Below are 20,393 nucleotides of genomic sequence, written 5' to 3'. Positions count from 1 at the left end.
CATCCATGACAGCTCTGAAAACAAAATATAGGGCCAATTTGAAAGGTCACGATATTGGTGTTATTTCAATCAATTTAAACATGGCCCATTTCATGACTATTTTGTTGGGGCGAGGGGGGGGGGGCCCAAAATATTTTGGTCCGCCAAAGGGGGGCCTGACAGAAAAAGTTTGAGAAGCACTGTCATAGTCTATCACCAGTCCTGTAAGGAGGTCAACGCACACGCCGATTCCATAATGTGAAGTGAAGCCTCTTTTTTGCCAGGTGCCATCAAAAGAAACACTTATGTTTATGACTGCATCTGGATCCTTCCTCAGCAACTCTGCCACATCTGGGTCAACATCTGCATATGCCTGCCTGACCTGCTCCCTGGTCCTGTGCAGTGACTCCAGGCCTCTCTCAATTTCTGCCACTAAAATGAAACCCCTAACAGAAATGAAAAATATTTTCAATCATTATTTTAAAGCACATTATATTTCCCACCATATCACAATATATTGTAAAATATGCAAATAATATATTACACACCAATATAATTACCATGGGTAAATATATAGGGACTGTACATCTGATCAACTTTTCTTTTTACTTTAGTGGTAGAAACATAACATACAATAAGTATATAAAAAAAAAACAGCCATCTATTCCATATATACAACACAGACAGAGAGAGAGAGAGAGAGAGAGAGAGAGAGAGAGAGAGAGAGAGAGAGAGAGAGAGAGAGAGAAAAAAAAAGTGTGTGTGTGTGTGTGTGTGTGTGTGTGTGTGTGTGTGTGTGTGTGTGTGTGTGTGTGTGTGTGTGTGTGTGTGTGTGTGTGTGTGTGTGTGTGTGTGTGTGTGTGTTAAGGCTGTCCCTTAATTTTTTTTTATTGTATTATTATAGATCCTACGGAGGGCGGCATTGCATAGTCTATTGGTGAAAAACATGTTTACAGTGGTGGCTGTTCATGTAAACATGTAATTAAACAAAGCACTCAGAAGAAAATAAACAAGCTACTGCATCAAAGTTACTACTTATGATAAACAATAGCCCTTGCACACCGCAGTCACGTAAGGGGCTAGATAAACAAAGGCATTCGTTTTGTGGCATTAACGTTATATAGTTAGTGTTACACATTCAATAACATCAGCATATTATTTACCCGAACATGGCAAGTAGCAAGCATTACTCGTCCTTCCGTTGCTCATAGAGCCCTGAGTTGTACCCATTCTGCAGTCTGTTAATAAAGTTTTCAATCAGACACATGTATAGAAAGGCTTTGTTTTATTATAACATTCGTTGCAGTAAAATCATTATGCCTCGTTTGGTCATCCTCATCTACGTTCTCGGCGGGGAGCTAACGTATTAGCTACGGTAAGTCTGTTGTGCTTCTCGCAAGCAGATCAATGGCGGCATTGCCGGAAGTAAAAAACTAATAAACGCTTGCCGATTGGTGGTAACAGCAGAGGCGGGTGCAAGCGGTGTGACGTAATTGGCAGAATCGCCTGACGCCTGTCAATCAAAATTGTTCTATTGCATTGGTTGAGAGCTCTGGTTGAGACAATAGTATCCAGATGCAGCCCGGCAGACCATACTGGTTGAGCCGAGCGCCGCGGGGGACGCGCCTCTTCACATCGCCTCAACGCCCGCGCGCCTAATTTTAATTTTTTTACCGAACGTTCAAACCCATTAATTAAAGTCTGAATGTCAGCATAACGAACGAACGTTCGGGCCAAGCCTTAGTGTGTGTGTGTGTGTGTGTGTGTGTGTGTGTGTGTGTGTGTGTGTGTGTATACAGGATGTGTATGTGTGTGTGTGCACACACGCATTCATCCATTTAGAGAGAGTTCTTCTTATCAACCCTGTTTCCATAACGGTCACTCTTTTATTGTTTCTGGTATGTTTTGACGTGAAGTCCAGGGATCCCCAACACTTTGCTGATCTTTCTGAGGGCTGCATACCCCAACCCTAACTCGTGCGCTAAGAGGACCATGCGCACATTCACATCAAACGCCACATCGTTCCTGGTTGAGTCGTGGATACGTGTGGATGTATAGACACTTTTGCGGTACTGATCTTTTTGGCACAGACTGCACTCAATTATCAAACTGCTACAGAACCCCCGATTCTGCGGATCGATGATAATTTGAAGCCCTGTCCCCGCGCAATTAGGACATATCAACACGCGGATCAGTTCATTCAAGCGGGCTACATGAACTATCAGCCACTGCTGTGTGACGAGGCTTGGTGTTTGTTCACCCCCGCTGTCTAAACACTCCTGCTTTCCAATTGACAGCTTACGCATCGATGCGCTTTGTGAAGGCATTTCATCTTCTACTTTCTTTTTGTTTACACCCTCTTGCTAGCAACAATTGTTGTTGTCTTTTCTGGGAACTCTTTACGCCGAGTTTCCTCACTCGCTGTTTCGGCATTTTGACAGATTAGGGTCTCCCGCGGAATGAATCTCCCGTGGCTCACAACAGCATGTCAGAGCATGTGATGCATCTGAACCAATCACGCTATCAGAAATCTGCACCAGCCCAATGAGAGCTCGGTGCTTGTGACAAGCCCTCAGCGCGAGACAGCTGTACCTCATAATGCCGTTGATCTGAATTCGGAATGCTGCAAAATCAACAGGCGCAGCGTGACAAAGTGTAGTAAAATAAACATCTAAATGTGTATTTTGAATGTTTCCTTTCCAATAGTCTGAAAAAAGACATGTTATGGAAGCAAAATAGCACAAAATCTCAAAATTGACCAGTGCATCAAAAAAAGTTTTTTTTTACCTGCCGTGTCTCGCCTTAAGGCCCTCCCATAGTCGAGCAGACTGTACACAGAGCAGACTCCGCGGAGGTCCGCGCAGACTCTTTGAGCTTTGATCTCAGCGGACAGCAGACCCACAGCAGAGTCCAAGTGCGAAGCTCCTATTTTCTGACGAGCGGACATCCGCGCCGCTGACTTGGTGTCACACAAAACGCTGCTCGCCGTTTTGGTTGACATCGAACTGCATTTAATGTGATGCCGATCTGCATTTTACTCTGACCACTAGCTCCGTGCCAAGAGAGATGTTTGAATGGCTTTTCTAAATGAAGTGTGTAAAATTGCCAGTTTTATTTCAAAATATTGGAAACGGAGATAACATAGAATGTTATCTCCGTTTCCAATATTTTGAAATAAAACTGATGCTTTTATTTCATGCAATGCGTGTTTGTCATTTCAGCACCACGCGCTGTCCACCTCAAGCCTATATACCTGTTATTCAAGTGCGTAAAACTGCCCGTTTTATTATCGAAATATTGGAAACGGAGATAACATACTTTATTTTGACATCGGATGACGACGACATGACAGAAGTTGAACAGCGTGGGGACAATTGTGTAAACTGGCGCGTGACATGTAGGAAATTGGTCCGCGGAGGTCCGCTCGACTATGAAAGCTCAAAGAGTCCAGTGGACCTCCGCTGAGTCCAGTCCGCGTACAGTCTGCTCGACTATGGGAGGGCCTTTAAATTCGAATGTTGATTTAGAATTCGAATGTCAACATTATGATCGAAGCTTCGAAGCATTCGGTACAGCCCTAGTACACATATATATATATGTGTCATATATATCACTAACACCCGGTCCCGCGAACACATCACTCCTGTCCTCCACTCCCTCCACTGGCTCCCGATCAAACACCGCATTAACTTTAAAACACTACTCCTCACCTTCAAAGCCCTCCACAGCCTGGCCCCCCCCTACCTGACTGATCTCCTTCTCCCCTACCGCCCAACCCGTTCCCTCCGGTCCTCCTCCACTGCCTCCCTCACTGTCCCGACATCCAAGCTTAAAAACTTCGGAGATCGGGCCTTCTCTCGCACTGCACCCCGACTCTGGAACTCCCTCCCCCAGTCCATCAGAGACTCCCCTACACTCTCCACCTTCAAAGCTCGCCTCAAAACCCACCTGTTCTCCCTTGCCTTCAACCCCCCCCACCCCTAAACCCCCCCCTCCCCTCCAACCTGATCGATATGTCTCTAGTCTTTTTTTTGTGCCATCAGGCTGTCTCCCCCGTTCCCCCCATGGTCTCATGTTCCTTTGTTTTTGTTTCTTTGTTGTTTTGTTTTGTTTCTTTGCTTTCGCCTCTTTGTTTGTACCCCTGCTCCCGACTACTGTCAGCGACTTCGGGTTATTGAGAAGCGCTATATAAATTAAATGAATTATTATTATTATTATTAGTATATGCGTCTTATCTTTTGTGTTAGTCTTTACATTTTATATATGTGACACAAAAATGCGTTTTTCTTTTGGCCAGGTAGATTTTTCCCATCTACCCGCCATTGGCCGGTGAGTCAACATTATTTTCGGGCCCTGATTACATATATATTGTTGGTGCTCCTTACATTTTGGTGGGTGCTCCTACATTTTTGCTGGTGCTCCCAACTTTTTGAAGTTGGGAGCACCAGTGCTACCAAGTAAAAAAGTTAATTTCAAGCCCTGTTAGATAGATACCTGTGTGTGTACACATGGACTAGGCCTAAGATGGTTAGATAGATACCTGTGTACATGTGGACTAGACTTAAGATGGTTAGATAGATACCTGTGTACATGTGGACTAGGTCTAAGAAGGTTAGATAGATAACTGTGTACATGTGGACTAGACTTAAGATGGTTAGATAGATACCTGTGTACATGTGGACTAGACTTAAGATGGTTAGATAGATACCTGTGTACACATGGACTAGGTCTAAGATGGTTAGATAGATACCTGTGTACATGTGGACTAGACTTAAGATGGTTAGATAGATACCTGTGTACATGTGGACTAGACTTAAGATGGTTAGATAGATACCTGTGTACATGTGGACTAGACTTAAGATGGTTAGATAGATACCTGTGTACATGTGGACTAGACTTAAGATGGTTAGATAGATACCTGTGTACATGTGGACTAGACTTAAGATGGTTAGATAGATACCTGTGTACATGTGGACTAGACTTAAGATGGTTAGATAGATACCTGTGTACATGTGGACTAGACTTAAGATGGTTAGATAGATACCTGTGTACATGTGGACTAGACTTAAGATGGTTAGATAGATACCTGTGTACATGTGGACTAGGCCTAAGATGGTTAGATAGATACCTATGTACATGTGGACTAGACCAGTGGTTCCCAAAGTCGGGGTCGCGACCCAAAGGTGGGCCGCGAGCAGCCACGGATGGGCCGCGAGATGATTTAAAAAAAATAAAATAAAAACATTTTTTTTATTTTTTTTTTTTTTTTTTTGTCAGGCCACTGAACTTAGAAGCAGGCCAGGACAGTGTTTTTAGTTGTATTCTAAAATTCTATTCTATTGTATTCTAAAATGTGACTATATGGTTTTATATTAACTTAATAAATAAACAAAAACGAAAAATCTACTTATTTCAACGAACATTTCAAACTAAATAACAGATTATGCACATAAAACGCTGAAAACAACCGAAGCAACAATAGTATTTTAATGAGGCTATTATTATTATCATTATTATTTTGCAACAAGTTAGCCCTCTCATAAATAGCACATATAAATGAATAACTAACTTGAACTAACTTAATAGGATTGAAGTGATATTTGGCTTAAAAAATCGGTCGCATGACAAAAAAATAAAAATAAAAAGCCTGACGATGTGCATTGGGCCGCGGCTCTCTGACGCCTTATTTTCTGGGCCCCGGCCTGAAAAGTTTGGGAACCCCTGGACTAGACAGATCCGACGGACCAACTTATACCAGCTGCTGAAAAAAAATCACTCCCTCCGAGTTGGAATGTTTTACAGAACAGGGATCAGTGTGTTGACATAGAAGAACTAACCTGGTGGGACTGCAGACACTGGTTCAGGTGCAGACACTGGTTCGGAGGCCACCACTGCCTCTGGTGCAGCCACCTCTGGTTCTGGGGCAGCGGCCACTGCCTCTGGTGCAGCAGCCACTGCCTCTGATGCAGCCACCTCTGGCTCTGGTGCAACTACTGGTTCTGGTGCAGCCACTGGTTCTGGTGCAGCCACTGGTTCTGGTGCGGCCACTGGTTCTGGTGCAGCCACTGCCTCTGGTGCAGCCACTGCCTCTGGTGCAGCCACTGGCTCTGCCTCTGGTGCAGCCACTGGCTCTGGTGCAGCCACTGGCTCTGGTGCAGCCACTGGCTCTGGTGCAGCCACTGGCTCTGGTGCAGCCACTGGCTCTGGTGCAGCCACTGGCTCTGGTGCAGCCACTGGCTCTGGTGCAGCCACTGGCTCTGGTGCAGCCACTGGCTCTGGTGCAGCCACTGGCTCTGGTGCAGCCACTGGTTCTGGTGAAGCAGCCACTGGCTCAGGGGCAGCCACCACTGGCTCAGGGGCAGCCACCACTGGCTCAGGGGCAAGAGCTACTGGTTCCACTGGGGGCTGAGGAGGAGGAGCAACTGGTTCACATGTGGAGGCGGGAGCAATGAATGCAGCCAGGGGCGGAGCAGCGGCGAGTGGGTCAGCAGCAGCAGGCTGCACGACCAGAGCTTCCACTGGAGGCTGCGGAACGAGCACAGGCTCAGCAGCAGGAGCAGGAGGGGGGCAGGCGAGGGGTTCCAGTTCAGGCAGGGGCGGAGCAGCAGCAGCGGGTGCCATAATTGGTTCAATTAGTGGGGGAGGAGCAATGGGTTCAATTATGAGAGGCGCTATAGCTTCAATTACAGGGGGAGGAGCAATGGGTTCAATTATGGGAGGCGCTAAAGCTTCAATTACAGGGGGAGGAGCAATGGGTTCAATTACAGGGGGAGGAGCAATGGGCTCAATTATGGGAGGAGGAGGTGGCATAAGCTCAATTTCAGGGGGAGGAGCAATAGGAGCGGGAGGAGGAGGAGGTGGAGGTAACGTTACCAACTCGACAGCCTCATAAGCAGGAGCTGCCACAGCCTCAGAAGCAGCGATAGCCGTACTTGGGGTTGGAAGAGATGGGAACACCATGTCAATGATGGTGGATGCTTCTACCTGTTCCATGGAGGGTGTAGGAGGAGGAGGAGGAGGGGTGGCCACGGTCTCCGTGGCAGGAGGAGGTGCAACAGGCTCTACGGGAGGAAGGGGGGGCAGGGAGGTGACGGGGTCAAAGAGGGGCAGGAGGAGAGGTTTGGGAGGGAGGGGAGCGACGGTGGGAGGGGGTGGGGGAGGGACGCTGGGGGCAGGGGTCCGCGGGGGAGGAGGAGACGGCTCCCGCATGCGGTTGATGACATTCTCAGAGAGCTGCAAGAGACGGAGAGAGAAGAGGACAACAGGTCAGGCCTGGTTTACAGTTATACAGCAAGTTTTATTTATTTTATAACTTGTAGGCTACCATAGCGCAGGCTCATGCCAGCAACGTTACGTTAGTGACTTGGTTGAAACGTGATTCCAGAGTGATAAAGTAAAGTGGAAGGAAAATGCATCCTCGCCATCTCCTCTTGACTGCGAGCAGTGCTCTGCATGTCCGGCTGCACTGCCACTGTCTGTGTCTGTGTACGGGTCTGGTCCAATCACATTCGTCAGTGTTTTCCCCCCTCACCCACATTCTGCGAATCAGATGCAGAGTAGGGCGGGTCTTAAACAGTCAGAGTCAGAGCAGAGTTGACAGCGCATCTACAGTAGCCTCGCTCCCAGTTTGATCTCCGTGAGATAAATGTAGCTACTAGCCTATTTTCGCCAGCAGGCAGCCAGCAGAAAAAGATGGCATTTTCAAAGATGGTCAGTAAAAGAAAAGTCGACTGCAATTCAAAGGTGAATGGACTGAAAAATATGCGTTCATCCTGAGTCCCAGCACCAAACCAATGTGACTATAAGCCAAGAAACGGTAGCTCTTGTGAAGGGTGGCAATTTGAAAATAATGTATGACTGTGATGGAGACCATGTTTGAAGGCAAACAAAAGCAAATCCCCCTCAGATAGCACAGCAACCAGAATAACTGAAATACTGGCTGGTGATTTGATTAAACAGCTTTGTGATAAAATAAAAATAAATGCACAGTGCATTTCCATAGCTGTGGATGAGTTCACTGACACCACTGAGAAGTAGGGCTGCAACTAATGACTAATTTGGTAGTCGACTAATCTGCCGATTATTTTTTCGATTAGTCGACTAATCGAAAACCAATGTAAACAACAACAAAAAAAAAAAAAAAAAAAAACGGATTTTTTTTTTTTTTTTTTTTTAATGACCTATCTTTGTGAAAGTGGCTTCTCAGCTCTGGTCCAGCTGAAGACAGAGCAGAGGAACAGATTGGACATTGAGCATGACCTCAGAGTTGCTTGTCTACCATCACCCCAGACTTTGAGACTCTTGTCAGGACCAAACAACAACATCATAACATGATGATCCCATAGCAAATTAAAATAATGACTCATGAAACATTTGAATTTGGATCTTTAAGCCACTTTAAATGAAAATGTATTTGAAGAACAATACAGCAATCACTCATAACAAGATAAATAAATTAAATAATACAAATTAAAGTGGAAGTGTACTTTAAATAACTTTTGTTTGCTGTGTGTGAGAGGAGTCCGTGTGTGTGTGTATGTGTGTGTGTCTTACTCTGATCGCTGTGTGAGTGAGAGGAGTGTGTGTACTGTGTAATTTGTGTGTGTCTTACTCTGATCGCTGTGTGAGTGAGAGGTGTGTACTGTGTAATTTGTGTATGTGTGTGTGTCTTACTCTGATCGCTGTGTGTGAGTGAGAGGAGTGTGAATGTGTGCGTGTCTTACTCTGATCGCTGTGTGTGAGAGAGAGGAGTGTGAATGTGTGTGTGTCTTACTCTGATCGCTGTGTGTGAGTGAGAGGAGTGTGTATGTGTGTGTGTCTTACTCTGATCGCTGTGTGTGAGTGAGAGGAGTGTGTATGTGTGTGTCTTACTCTGATCGCTGTGTGTGAGTGAGAGGAGTGCGTGTGTAATGTATTGTGTGTCTAGTCTGATCATTATCTCCTGCAGGGGAACAATGTTTTCAATGTCCAAAATTTGCTATGGGATCATCATGTTATGATGTTGTCTGGAACCCTGAGAAGCCACTCTCACAAAGATACTGTAGGTAGTGCACAAAAAAAAAAAAAAAAAAAAAAATTAAATAACGTTTTTTTTTTTTTTTTTTTTTGACTAATCGACGCAACAATTTCTCGTCGACGATTTTTTATAATCGACATCGTCGATTATGTCGACTAATCGTTGCAGCCCTACTGAGAAGCCTATGTTCTGAAGAACCATTCATGTTCTGAAGAACTGTTCATGTTCTGAAATGTTATTGCTAAAGATTGATAAGATTGGATCAGTTGTACTTTTTTTTTGAATACTTGAAACCCTTTTTTTGTGGAATATTTGATGCGGCCCAGCCTCACCCAGACTCTACCTCCAGCGGCCCCCAGGTAAATTGAGTTTGAGACCCCTGATCTACGGTATACGCAACAGTGGCTCAGGAGGTAGAGCGCGAGGTCGTCTGGTAATCAGAAGGTCCCCGGTTTGATTCCAGCTCCTCCCGGGCAGCATGAACGTGAGGCACATGTTGTAAAGCGGTTTGGATAAGAAGATGCAGTCGATTTACTTAGTGTGTGTGTAGACAGAGGTGACAAGACAGTAGGGCTGCCCGATTATGGCACAGAAATAATATTCACATTATTTTGATTTGAAATCACGATTATTAAAACACAATTACTCATTGATTTGAGAATTTGTTGGACCTTTCTGGACCAAAGGCTGCCTTTCTGTCATCTTCTACAAGTTACCAAAGGCTGCCTTTCTGTCGTCTTCTACAAGTTACCAAAGGCTGCCTTTCTGTCGTCTTCTACAAGTTACCAAAGGCTGCCTTTCTGTCATCTTCTACAAGTTACCAAAGGCTGCCTTTCTGTCGTCTTCTACAAGTTACCAAAGGCTGCCTTTCTGTCGTCTTCTACAAGTTACCAAAGGCTGCCTTTCTGTCGTCTTCTACAAGTTACCAAAGGCTGCCCTTCTGTCATCTTCTACAAGTTACCAAAGGCTGCCCTTCTGTCATCTTCTACAAGTTACCAAAGGCTGCCCTTCTGTCATCTTCTACAAGTTACCAAAGGCTGCCCTTCTGTCATCTTCTACAAGTTACCAAAGGCTGCCCTTCTGTCATCTTCTACAAGTTACCAAAGGCTGCCTTTCTGTCATCTTCTACAAGTTACCAAAGGCTGCCTTTCTGTCATCTTCTACAAGTTACCAAAGGCTACCTTTGTCATCTTCTACAAGTTACCAAAGACTGCCTTTCTGTCATCTTCTACAAGTTACCAAAGGCTGCCTTTCTGTCATCTTCTACAAGTTACCAAAGGCTGCCTTTCTGTCATCTTCTACAAGTTACCAAAGGCTGCCTTTCTGTCGTCTTCTACAAGTTACCAAAGGCTGCCTTTCTGTCATCTTCTACAAGTTACCAAAGGCTGCCTTTCTGTCATCTTCTACAAGTTACCAAAGGCTGCCTTTCTGTCATCTTCTACAAGTTACCAAAGGCTGCCTTTCTGTCATCTTCTAGTTACCAAAGGCTGCCTTTCTGTCGTCTTCTACAAGTTACTAAAGGCGTTTCAAAATAACGTGCTGTGGCTCCCTCCTCCCTCTTGGCATGATAAACCACTGGTTGCTGGGGGGGGGGGGGGGGGGTGCACCACTGTGAAGAAAGGGTGCACTCGCTGCATTTACAACACAAAGCAAAATGAAAACAATAATCATTTTTATCTTCATTATCTTGTTCTCGTGATCATGGGAAGCCAACATCGTAATTGAAATTGAAACTTGATGATTCGCCCTATAGACCTGTTTGCTGTATACGTCAGAGCAGGGAGCGAAATTAACTTTTTGACTCACCGGCCAGTGGCGGGTAGATGGGAAGAATCTACCCGCCAAGCATATTTCTTACCAGCCTTTTTTTTTTTTTATAAAATATATATATTATATAATCATACTTGTAGTTGTATTATCTGCGAGACATCGCCACCACGCAACAAGTCAAAATGCTCGCTATCTGCAAACAGCTCCACTGTCTGTGTGTATACTCGAGTAGCCTCCAGCTCCAGCAAGGATTCTCCGGCGCTGCAGCTAGGCCCTATACTCTACATTCAGCATGCAAGGATTCTCCGGCCCTATTGGTATAACGTTACTGTGCTTTGGTCAAATCACATTCAGCATGCCCTCAAGCTAGAATATGCATTGAATCAATGTTATAAGACATTGATATCAGGAGCTATCTGTAGCTACTGCTAGCCCGCTAGATAACGTTACTTAAGACAACGCCTCAGTGAACTATTTAGTTTACTGGGACATATAGAGCTAACGTGAGCCTCGCTGCCACTTCTTCCGCGGTGAGTTGTCTTTTTACCGGCCGGCTTACTCCTTTAATATGGTTCCACATACTGTATCAGTGATTAATGTTATTTAACGTTATTACATTTCGCTAACGTTGGCTACTCGGCGTTAGCTAGGTGGGGGTAACGTTAGCTGAGCTCCCTACAGAGCAGAAGAAGAGCGTGTAGCGGATGTCACGTTGGTAAACAAGCCAACGAGATGACGCGCCGTGAGAGACGGGTTTGCCAAAAACTGCGACTGTCGTAAAACCAAAACACACCGCAGATTTTTTATTTTTACATTACTATTTGGTACTTGCCACACGGCGGGCAGACCTCTCAGTGGCACCCGCCAAACGTAAAAACTGACCGCCAATGGCGCTTGGCGGGCTCCAATTTCGCCCCCTGTGTCAGAGTCAGTCTGCGCAGTGTGCATTTGTTAGCCGTGTTAGCGATCTAAACAATCAATCCATGTCAAAGCTAGATATGTAAAAGGTGAAAGACTCACACTCACAGCCACGCTGATTTGGCTAAATGACATCCAGCCGTTTTCGTTTGAAACTACTTTTAGTCAGGGGAGTGTCATGGTTTCTCCTAGAGCCATATGAAATCCGCGTTCACGGAATCGCGGACGGAATCGCGGAATTGACCAATAAAAATGGAATCAACTGCAAAACGTGGAATATTGCAGAATTTGGCCTAATCTGGACTGAAATTCCGTTTTTGGGTGGAACGCTTGGTGCACACGCGACCGGGGAGGCGGACGCTAGAGCGGGTTACACACAACACAGGCAGTCTCCCAAGCGTCTCGCTGCCTCGGTGTTTACATCGTCAAGAAGCTAATAAATTCCCCAATAAGCCCTCAATTCAGAGCAGAGCAGTATCCTAATGACTTTTATGCCTCCGGCGATAAGGTGTTTTGCTAATTCTGTCAACGTTCCGTGGACTGGAGCCACAAAAACACTTGCGACACTATTGTGATTAAATAGCTATAAGTTATAGTATAACGTTAGGACATGATCGCTTCTTGCTAAATCTAGTGCACCCATCCATTTGTTTAATGCAAACGAGTCATTATACACTGCCCTTTATAATCGAAATAAACTTAAATAGCTATGAAACGTTTTACAGTACATAGGACTATAGATGGAAATGATAGCTTCTTGCTAAATCTGGTGCAATCCATTTGTTTAATGCAAACGATTGTCATTATACACTGTCCTTTATAAACGAAATAAACTAAAGGTGCCTAAATTATGCATTACTATATTTCATCACAATAAAATAGATATAGCTAGGCTACTGACATTGTGATAATGTCAGTAGTAGCTAGCTGTATCTATTGTTTACACTTGAAATGTGTATTTTTATTTTGTCACAATATTATTTGAAAAGTATTGTGTAAAATGTAACTGTATTTCTGAGTTGCAGCACTTAAAAACATTAAATGGACGTTATATCATATTCAATTGTAGACATTTATTCATTCCCACTTATTAGACACTATTTCTGATGGTAAAATGAGCATAAAAAGCAAAATACAGAATTCTGAAATATTAAAACGGAAAAAACGGAATTTGGGAAAAAATTAAATGGAATTTGGAAAATAATAAAACGGATTTCATATGGCTCTAGTTTCTCCATAGAGCCTTGTTGTACTTCTTTTAGCGTAGCAGCTCGTGCAACTTGACTCAGTTGGTATTTCTGATTGGCTCGAACACGGTATGTTTGTAAACAGCGAACAGGTCTATAAGACGGTACACACATCGCATGGCAGCAAGTGAAAGCTGGCCATCTGATCTACAGGCAAATAATAGCCTTACCTTGGCCACTAACACCTCTCACCTCTCACCCTACAGTATATTTAGCCTAACTTTAACTGGCAGAGGACAGGTTTGATCTGTGAACACTTCCACCACGCAATAAGAAAAAAACACATTGGTGTGTTGGTCTACAGGTGTGTGTGGTTATATATAGGCTAAATACGTACTATTACTCAGTAGTACTAATTCATAAATTGTGTACCCAGTTTAATCACCTGTACATTGTAGATTACTATTGCACTTTACTGCAACACTAACACTAACCCATGCATTCTACATGCACGCACTCACTTTAAACATTCACCTCTTGACACTCTTTAACAACACTACACCATATTTGATCTATTTATTACAAAGATATTTTCACTACATCTCTAGCAAATGTTTGCATTTTGTACTTTAGTTGTATATATTTGTGTAGTGTTACATGTTTACTGTATGAAGCACAATCTTTAGGGGGCTCATACAGAACCAAGCATTTCACTGTGATGTAATAGCTGAATAAAACAAAACTTGAACATGACTTGTTACATTTGCACTTGATTGATTGATTGAAAATGTTATTAACAGATTGCAGAATGGGTACAATACAGTACGGCTCAATACACACAATTGTTAAGGGGATGCAGACCAGAGAAATACTTTCGTCTTGTTTACATCAGGGTCCCCCATTTTCAATCAATCTTGACATTTATGACATACCGATAGACAGTACTGCTACATCTATACATTTATGACATACCAGATTTACAAATACAGTACTGTTTGTGATACAAAAAGAGTCTAAAAAAGAGAGTATACATTTGAGGGGGAAGAAACTGTACATTGGAGGAGGTTGGGTAGGTGGTTGGATGCCAAACGTAATCTGGTTGTACTGTACTTGTACTGTTGTATGATGATGACAGTAGTACATTGGAATCTTATCTAATCTAATGTCAACAACGCTAGGGGTTCAGCAGGTGTATTCTGGGTGTATTCGTTATTATCTAGCTCTAGCACACTCTCAGGAGCAAAACAGAAAGAAGCATTTCATGCAAAGTATTCTGTATTTCTGTATGACAACTAATAAAGAAACTTGAACTGTACGTGTGCTGTATGATGATGATGATGACAGTACATTGGAATCTAATCTAATCTAATGTCTAGGGGTTGTTCAGCACAGCAGGTGTATTCTGAATGACAGGTGGGCGTGATGAGGCTAACCACTCACTCCAAGTCAACCAGCGTTAGCCGACTAGCTAGCATGTAGCAAGCTAACCATAACGTGTGTCTTACCTTCAACATAGTGGACGAGGACGACTATAAGGAGCGGCTTTGTTTATTAAATGCAGCCGTGTGACATTTTATTATTACCGAGTTGTTACCGGGTTTCCCCCCCGGTGTCACCACTCACCCGTATGCCCTTCACCACCGTGATGTTGTCGTTCTCATCCGACTCGAAGGAGACTTTACGCGTGCTGTTGTTCGCCCCCATGATGTCAGACCGCACTGATATCCGATAACGCGACCACTCTCTACATGCAATTATTATTATTATTATTATAATTATTATTTTTGTCTACGTTGTCGTCCAGCCGGTGACAGGAGGAGTGTGTCTGTAGGGCGGCACGCAGTGGTCTGTCTCCACTTCCTAGATGCGCGACATCTTGTAGAAAGTGAGAGCTCATTGGAGGAGCTTAGAGCGCATCTGTACAACGATGGTGTTCATTGGTTATGGATTATTATTATTATATCTGACATAATATAAGGGGGGAGTCAGAGTTCACGGTTCACTGTTATTCTGAGTTCACCGGTGTCGGTGAATGTACAGTTTCTCCCCCCTCAAATACTCTCTTTTGTAGACTATTTTTTTGTATCACAAACAGTACTGTATTTGTAAATCTGGTATGTCATAAATGTCTGGATGTAACAGTAGGCCTACTGATATGTCGTGTATGTCATAAATGTCATGATGAATTGAAAATGGGGGACCCTGATGTAAACAAGACGAAAGTCTTTCTCTGGTCTGCATTCCCTTAACAATTGTGTGTATTGAGCTGTACTGTATTATACCAATTCTGCAATCTGTTAAATAAAGCTTTCATTCATTCATTCATTCATGACTGCGTGACGTAATTATGTAATTACATTAGATATACAAATTTGAGAATGTTTGAATGGAAAATACGAAAGAATGTACATGTACAGTTTCTTCGTCAAATGTATATACTCTCTTTTTTAGACTCTTTTTTGTACTCACAAACAGTACTGTATTTGTAGATCTGGTATGTCATAAATGTCTATAGATGTAGCAGTACTGTCTATCTATGTCATGTATGTCATATTATGTTATGATGAATTGAAAATGGGGGACCCTGATGTAAACAAGACGAAAGACTTTCTCTGGTCTGCATCCCCTTAACAATTGTGTGTATTGAGCTGTACTGTACTGTACCCATTCTGCAATCTGTTAATAACATTTTCAATCAATCAAACGTAATTATGTAATTGCATTAGATATACAATTTGAGAATGTTTTTAATGGAAAAAAATACTAAAGAATACTAGGCAGGCCTACACGTCATTAGAATTTCAAAACCTTATTATAGTGGCATGTAAAATAAGGTGTATTTGACTCTATTTACAATATTTCGATGTAGGGATTAAGGAAAGTTGCAAGAAAAAGGCAGCTCTAAATCAAATCTACTGGCGACCAGAATGTAATAGAGATGTTATATCACCCATAATGCATCTCTATTTCCCTCCCCTCTGTTTCTCTGCCTCTCTCACAAACACACTCACACACATTCAGTGTAAATGGTGTATTTATATAGCGCTTTTATCCAAAGTGCTTTACAATTTGTTCCTCACATTTTACCCATTCACTCACACATTCACACAAACACGGCCGTCCTATAGGGGCCATACAGGCGGCCGCCTAGGGCTAGGAGCCTAAGGAGATATGTGACGGCAGCGTGAACGTGGCTGCTACACTAAAGCAGCAGAGGCTGACAAGCACCAAGCGGCAGTTTGTCTATTATGATTCATGTGATGAGCCTCTCACAGATGCGTTAAAGAGGTCAGAGGTGACATTCTTTAACACTGTACGTCTATTGAGAAAAGGTTTGTCTGACACTTGATGAACTGTCAACTCTGTGTGAGACACTTGTAGTGCTGTTCTAACAACAAAGTGTGATCCTGACATTAATGGTATAGGGAGCTAGCCCAGGACTTACCACTATTGCCTTCACCCACTATGTGTCCCTGCTGGACTTGCTATCATTAATTCACACCCAGCATTTGAAAGAGGTTTACCCCATTCTCTGGACAGGTCTTCGTATTGCGTTAACCCTAGCGGTGCAGAGAGGAGCGTTTCGAAGCTAAAGCTAATTTACCAATGATTTTAACATCTTTATTTTTTTTGTTTGATCTACTTTTTCTCCAATTTTTATATTTTTTCTCCCATCCCAATTTCGTATCGTCCAATTCTACCCTCCCCTGTCTCGAACGCTGTTAGGCCATGCCTCCCACAAGCCGGCTGCAATGTGGACGAAGCCTTACATCACGTGTCCCCTCCGGTACTCAAGGAAGCAGCCGTCGCATCTTTTCACCTGCACAGCGCGATCTCTCAGCGTCGGGAGTCTGCGTTTGGAGGGCACGCCGCCCCCGTCGCTTCCTGATTCTGCTGCGCAGGCGCACCAACCGACCTGTAGGAGTCGCTGTCCACAATGTCCGATCCCCACCCATCAGCTTCCCACCCCCTAATACTGCCAATTGTATTAGTATGAACGACCAGCCAAGCTGATAGCAATGCGGAGAGCTGGGCTCAAACCCAGCATCTCCTGCATTGGTGGTGAGCGCCTTGCCCACTGCACCACCTAGCCGCCCTAATATAAATCTTTTCAAGTACCACCAGCAGTACCACTAAGTACCACTAGTGGTACGCGTACCACAGGTTGAGAACCACTGGCTTAGATCTTTTGTACACTTGATCTCAATACACCGTCTGTGTATTGTCGCAGTGAAAGGGTTAACCATTTGGTAGTACGGCAGTGAAAGGGTTAACAGGCTAAGACGGCTTGAAGAAATATAGGCTACTGTGAGTTATACTAAGAAATATACTGTGAGTTATATTGAGACATACTGTGATTTATTATGCTGTATTACTGTGAGTTATACTGAGAAATATACTGTGAGTTATACTGAGAAATATACTGTGATTTATAATAATAATAATAATAATAATAATAATAATAATAATAATAATAATAATAATAATAATAATAATAATAATAATAATAATAATAATAATAATAATAATAATAATAATAATACATCAATTTTGTATAGCGCTTTTCCGAATGCTCAAAGACACAGAGCAAAATAAACAATACAGTTTTAGTAAAAGAAAAAATAATAATTTAAATAATGAAAATGAAAAAAAATTATATAAAAGGTGAGTGAGGAAGGAGTTCAAGGCTTGAAGGCAAGGGTAAAAAGGTGTTTTTTTAGGGCTTTTTTAAATGATGAGAGGGTGTCTGCATGAAGGATATGTTTGGGCAGGGCATTCCAGAGGGTGGGGGCAGCTGCAGCGAAGGCCCTGTCGCCCCCCAGGTCCGGAGTTTAGTCCTGATAGGTTGGAGATGGGTTTCTTATACTGAGAAATATACTGTGAGATATTTCTTATTTTACAAATAATAATAATTGTCACGTTGCTCAGCGTCCGAGAAACACTGACAGGTGAAATGAGAAGTGTGAAATCTGCAAACAAAATCTATTTCACCAGTTACAGTGTTTCTCTCAACTCTCTTACAGTGTTGAGCAATATGGCGATTCTTTTTTTGACTACAAGGGGGGTTCTGGATCTCGCCTAGGGCCCAACAGAACCACGGGCCGGCCCTGCATTCACACACCAACAGCGGAGGCAACCATGCAAGGTGCCAACCTGCTCATCGGGAGCGATTAGGGGTTAGATAACTCAAGGACACTTCAACACGCTGCCAGGGAAAAGCGGGAATCAAACCCGGGAACCTACGGATTACCCGGCGACTGCTCTACCTCCTGAGCCACTGCCGCCCCCTGTGTTCCCCCCACCTCCCGCTTCTCTGGATAATAGCTTTTCAAACGTGTACAATGACGCCAGGTCGGTAACAATCGACGCAAAATGAAAGAGATGCATTTCCCCCAAGATGAATCTCTCACCTGCACAGCAGAGTACATAATGAACACCCAGGAGCAGGAGCCTCAGACTCTGCTGTATGCCGAGTTTATAGAATGGAGAAAATGGATTGAGCAGTGGATTGCAAAAAGTATATAGCATCATAATAGTAAACAAGAACCTACTGGTTTATACCTGCTGTGAGACTGAGGGATATTACTGCTTGGTTCGTTGTTGTCATTTCAAGTGTAATATTTGCTACAATGAAGAGGCGTGGACAGAGAATGTGTGTGTGTGTGATTTGTTGGGGTTCTAAGTTGGACACAGAACCTGTGTGATCTACGTTCAGAACAGAGCTTCCGCCCTGGTATGGAGTAGATGCAGTCCATTAATTAAAGAACAAATAACACATTCATATTTAATATTTCGTTGTCATCATGTATAGTTCCTAGGATAATGGAAAATAGCTCATGTTCTCCCATTACATAAAAGTGGAGAAAGAAGTAATCTAAATAACTACGGACCAATATCCAAGCTATCCTGTCTAGCAAAGATCTTGGAATCACCTGTAAATGACCAACTCAAAGCTTTTCTATTAGATCACTGTGTATTAAGCCCACATCAATCCGGTTTTAGAACAAAACATAGCACTATCACAGCCACAAGCATTGTGCCACCCTTTTTCTAGATTTGTCAAAAGCATTTGACACAGTTGATCACTCTCTTCTACTGCAAAGAACCTCACAGCTCGGGCTGTCGTTGTTTTTAGAGACAGGATCATAATGAGGCGTTTGACTAATGACTAAATTGGGGATATGGGAGCAAAGGTAAAAACAGCCCACTTCAAGCATTTGTTGTTGTTGTTGTTTTTGTTATTGATAAGGAAATTAACTCATTCAGCGCCAGGGGGCGGGGCGCCAGGGGGCGCTAGAGCGCCATCGCTTTAATCAATGGGGAGACTGCGACATTTGCGAGTGCTTAAAATATATCTTATATTATAGCTATGGGTCTAATACACCCGTCGATTGTCAGCAGTGATGCCAGTAACGCGTTACTAATTGTAATCTGATTACTTTTCCCCGAAAATAGTAATCTAACGCGTTAATCTTTAAAAGCCAGTAATCTGATTGCAGTTACTTGTCCAAGTGGCTGTGCATTACTATTTCGTTACTATCTCATCATAAATTCATAATGCAGGCGGAATGCAGTATTTTATTTCGTTTTCGACAGTCAAAAATACATTTTGAGCTGTTTTTCTTATTTGGGAGTGACGTGGTGTGGCAGTGAAAGGGTTAAATACAAGAATGTGTCCCGCGGCGTGACTGGTCCCTCTGTCTGTGAGTGACTCTGCTTTGGTCCAATCACATTCCCCATACACAGTCTGCGAATCAGAGGCAGAGTAGGCAGTGGCGTCGCGTGGGTAAAATAACAGGGGAAGCCAAAAAAAAATTATTAAAAAAATAATTATTCAATATTTGTATTAATTTTTTTTTTTTTTTTTTTTTTTTTTTTTTAAGTCAAGCAGTCACCATGTACACTACAGTATGGCTCGGCGGCCAGTCAAACGTTATTTTTATTTATTTAACAGATTGCAGAATGGGTACAATACAGTACGGCTCAATACACATTTACGATGAATTGAAAATGGGGGACCCTGATGTAAACAAGACAAAAGTCTTTCTCTGGTCTGCATCCCCTTAACAATTGTATGTATTGAGCTGTACTGTACTGTACCCATTCTGCAATCTGTTAATAAAGTTTTCATTCATTCATTCATTCACACACAATTGTATAAGGGGATGCAGACCAGAGAAAGACGTTTGTCTTGTTTACATCAGGATCATTAATACTGCTGGAGCATTGGTTAATTTTTGGTCCGATTTTTCCTTGCGCGATTTTGCGCGCCGCGTGGGAGCAAATTCGAGACACATATTCGGTTGCAAAAAGGTGTCCCACGGTCTCCTCTATGGCCGTGAATATTTTCACGCGGATCGGAATCACGGCGCGCCCGTGGGACACTTTTCCGTTTCGGCGAGTTTATTCCACGCTTTCTGTTTTCCTTTTCTAAGCATTTTAGGGGCTACATGTGAATCAGTAAAAGTTGCGGGACGCCCAGATGTTTCCACGATAGAAAGCTCGCGTGGATCCCATAATAG

At 43.2% G+C, this 20,393-nt stretch overlaps 1 protein-coding gene across 2 annotated transcripts; it reads right to left on the bottom strand.

The window, feature by feature from the left end:
- Positions 1-225: 225 nt before the first annotated feature.
- On the bottom strand, positions 226-14,728 carry LOC311241411 (uncharacterized protein). Of its 2 annotated transcripts, XM_084330228.1 has the most exons (4): positions 14,494-14,728; positions 6,964-7,212; positions 5,817-6,384; positions 226-425 (listed from the first exon to the last, which is right to left on the bottom strand). In XM_084330228.1, the coding sequence occupies exons 1-4, from the start codon at positions 14,572-14,574 to the stop codon at positions 412-414; spliced, it is 912 nt and encodes a 303-aa protein (XP_084186354.1). In that variant the 5' UTR covers positions 14,575-14,728; the 3' UTR covers positions 226-411. The 2 variants fall into 2 exon arrangements, with proteins under 2 accessions (XP_084186354.1, XP_084186353.1); XM_084330227.1 differs by having other exon boundaries at positions 231-425; positions 5,817-7,212.
- Positions 14,729-20,393: the final 5,665 nt, after the last annotated feature.

Source organism: Notolepis coatsorum, assembly GCF_963971535.1.
Source record: "Notolepis coatsorum genome assembly, chromosome: 15".
In the NCBI taxonomy this organism is placed as follows: Eukaryota; Metazoa; Chordata; class Actinopteri; order Aulopiformes; family Paralepididae; genus Notolepis; species Notolepis coatsorum.
This window is presented reverse-complemented; position numbering and strand designations above follow the sequence as displayed.

Bases quoted from the DNA above. Each gene is read 5' to 3' on its own strand.
- LOC311241411 (XM_084330227.1), bottom strand. From the start codon at position 14,574: ATGGGGGCGAACAACAGCACGCGTAAAGTCTCCTTCGAGTCGGATGAG. The intron at 7,213-14,493 runs GTGAGTGGTGAC...CGTCTCTTGCAG, and splicing joins CGGTGGTGAAGGGCATACGG to CTCTCTGAGAATGTCATCAA.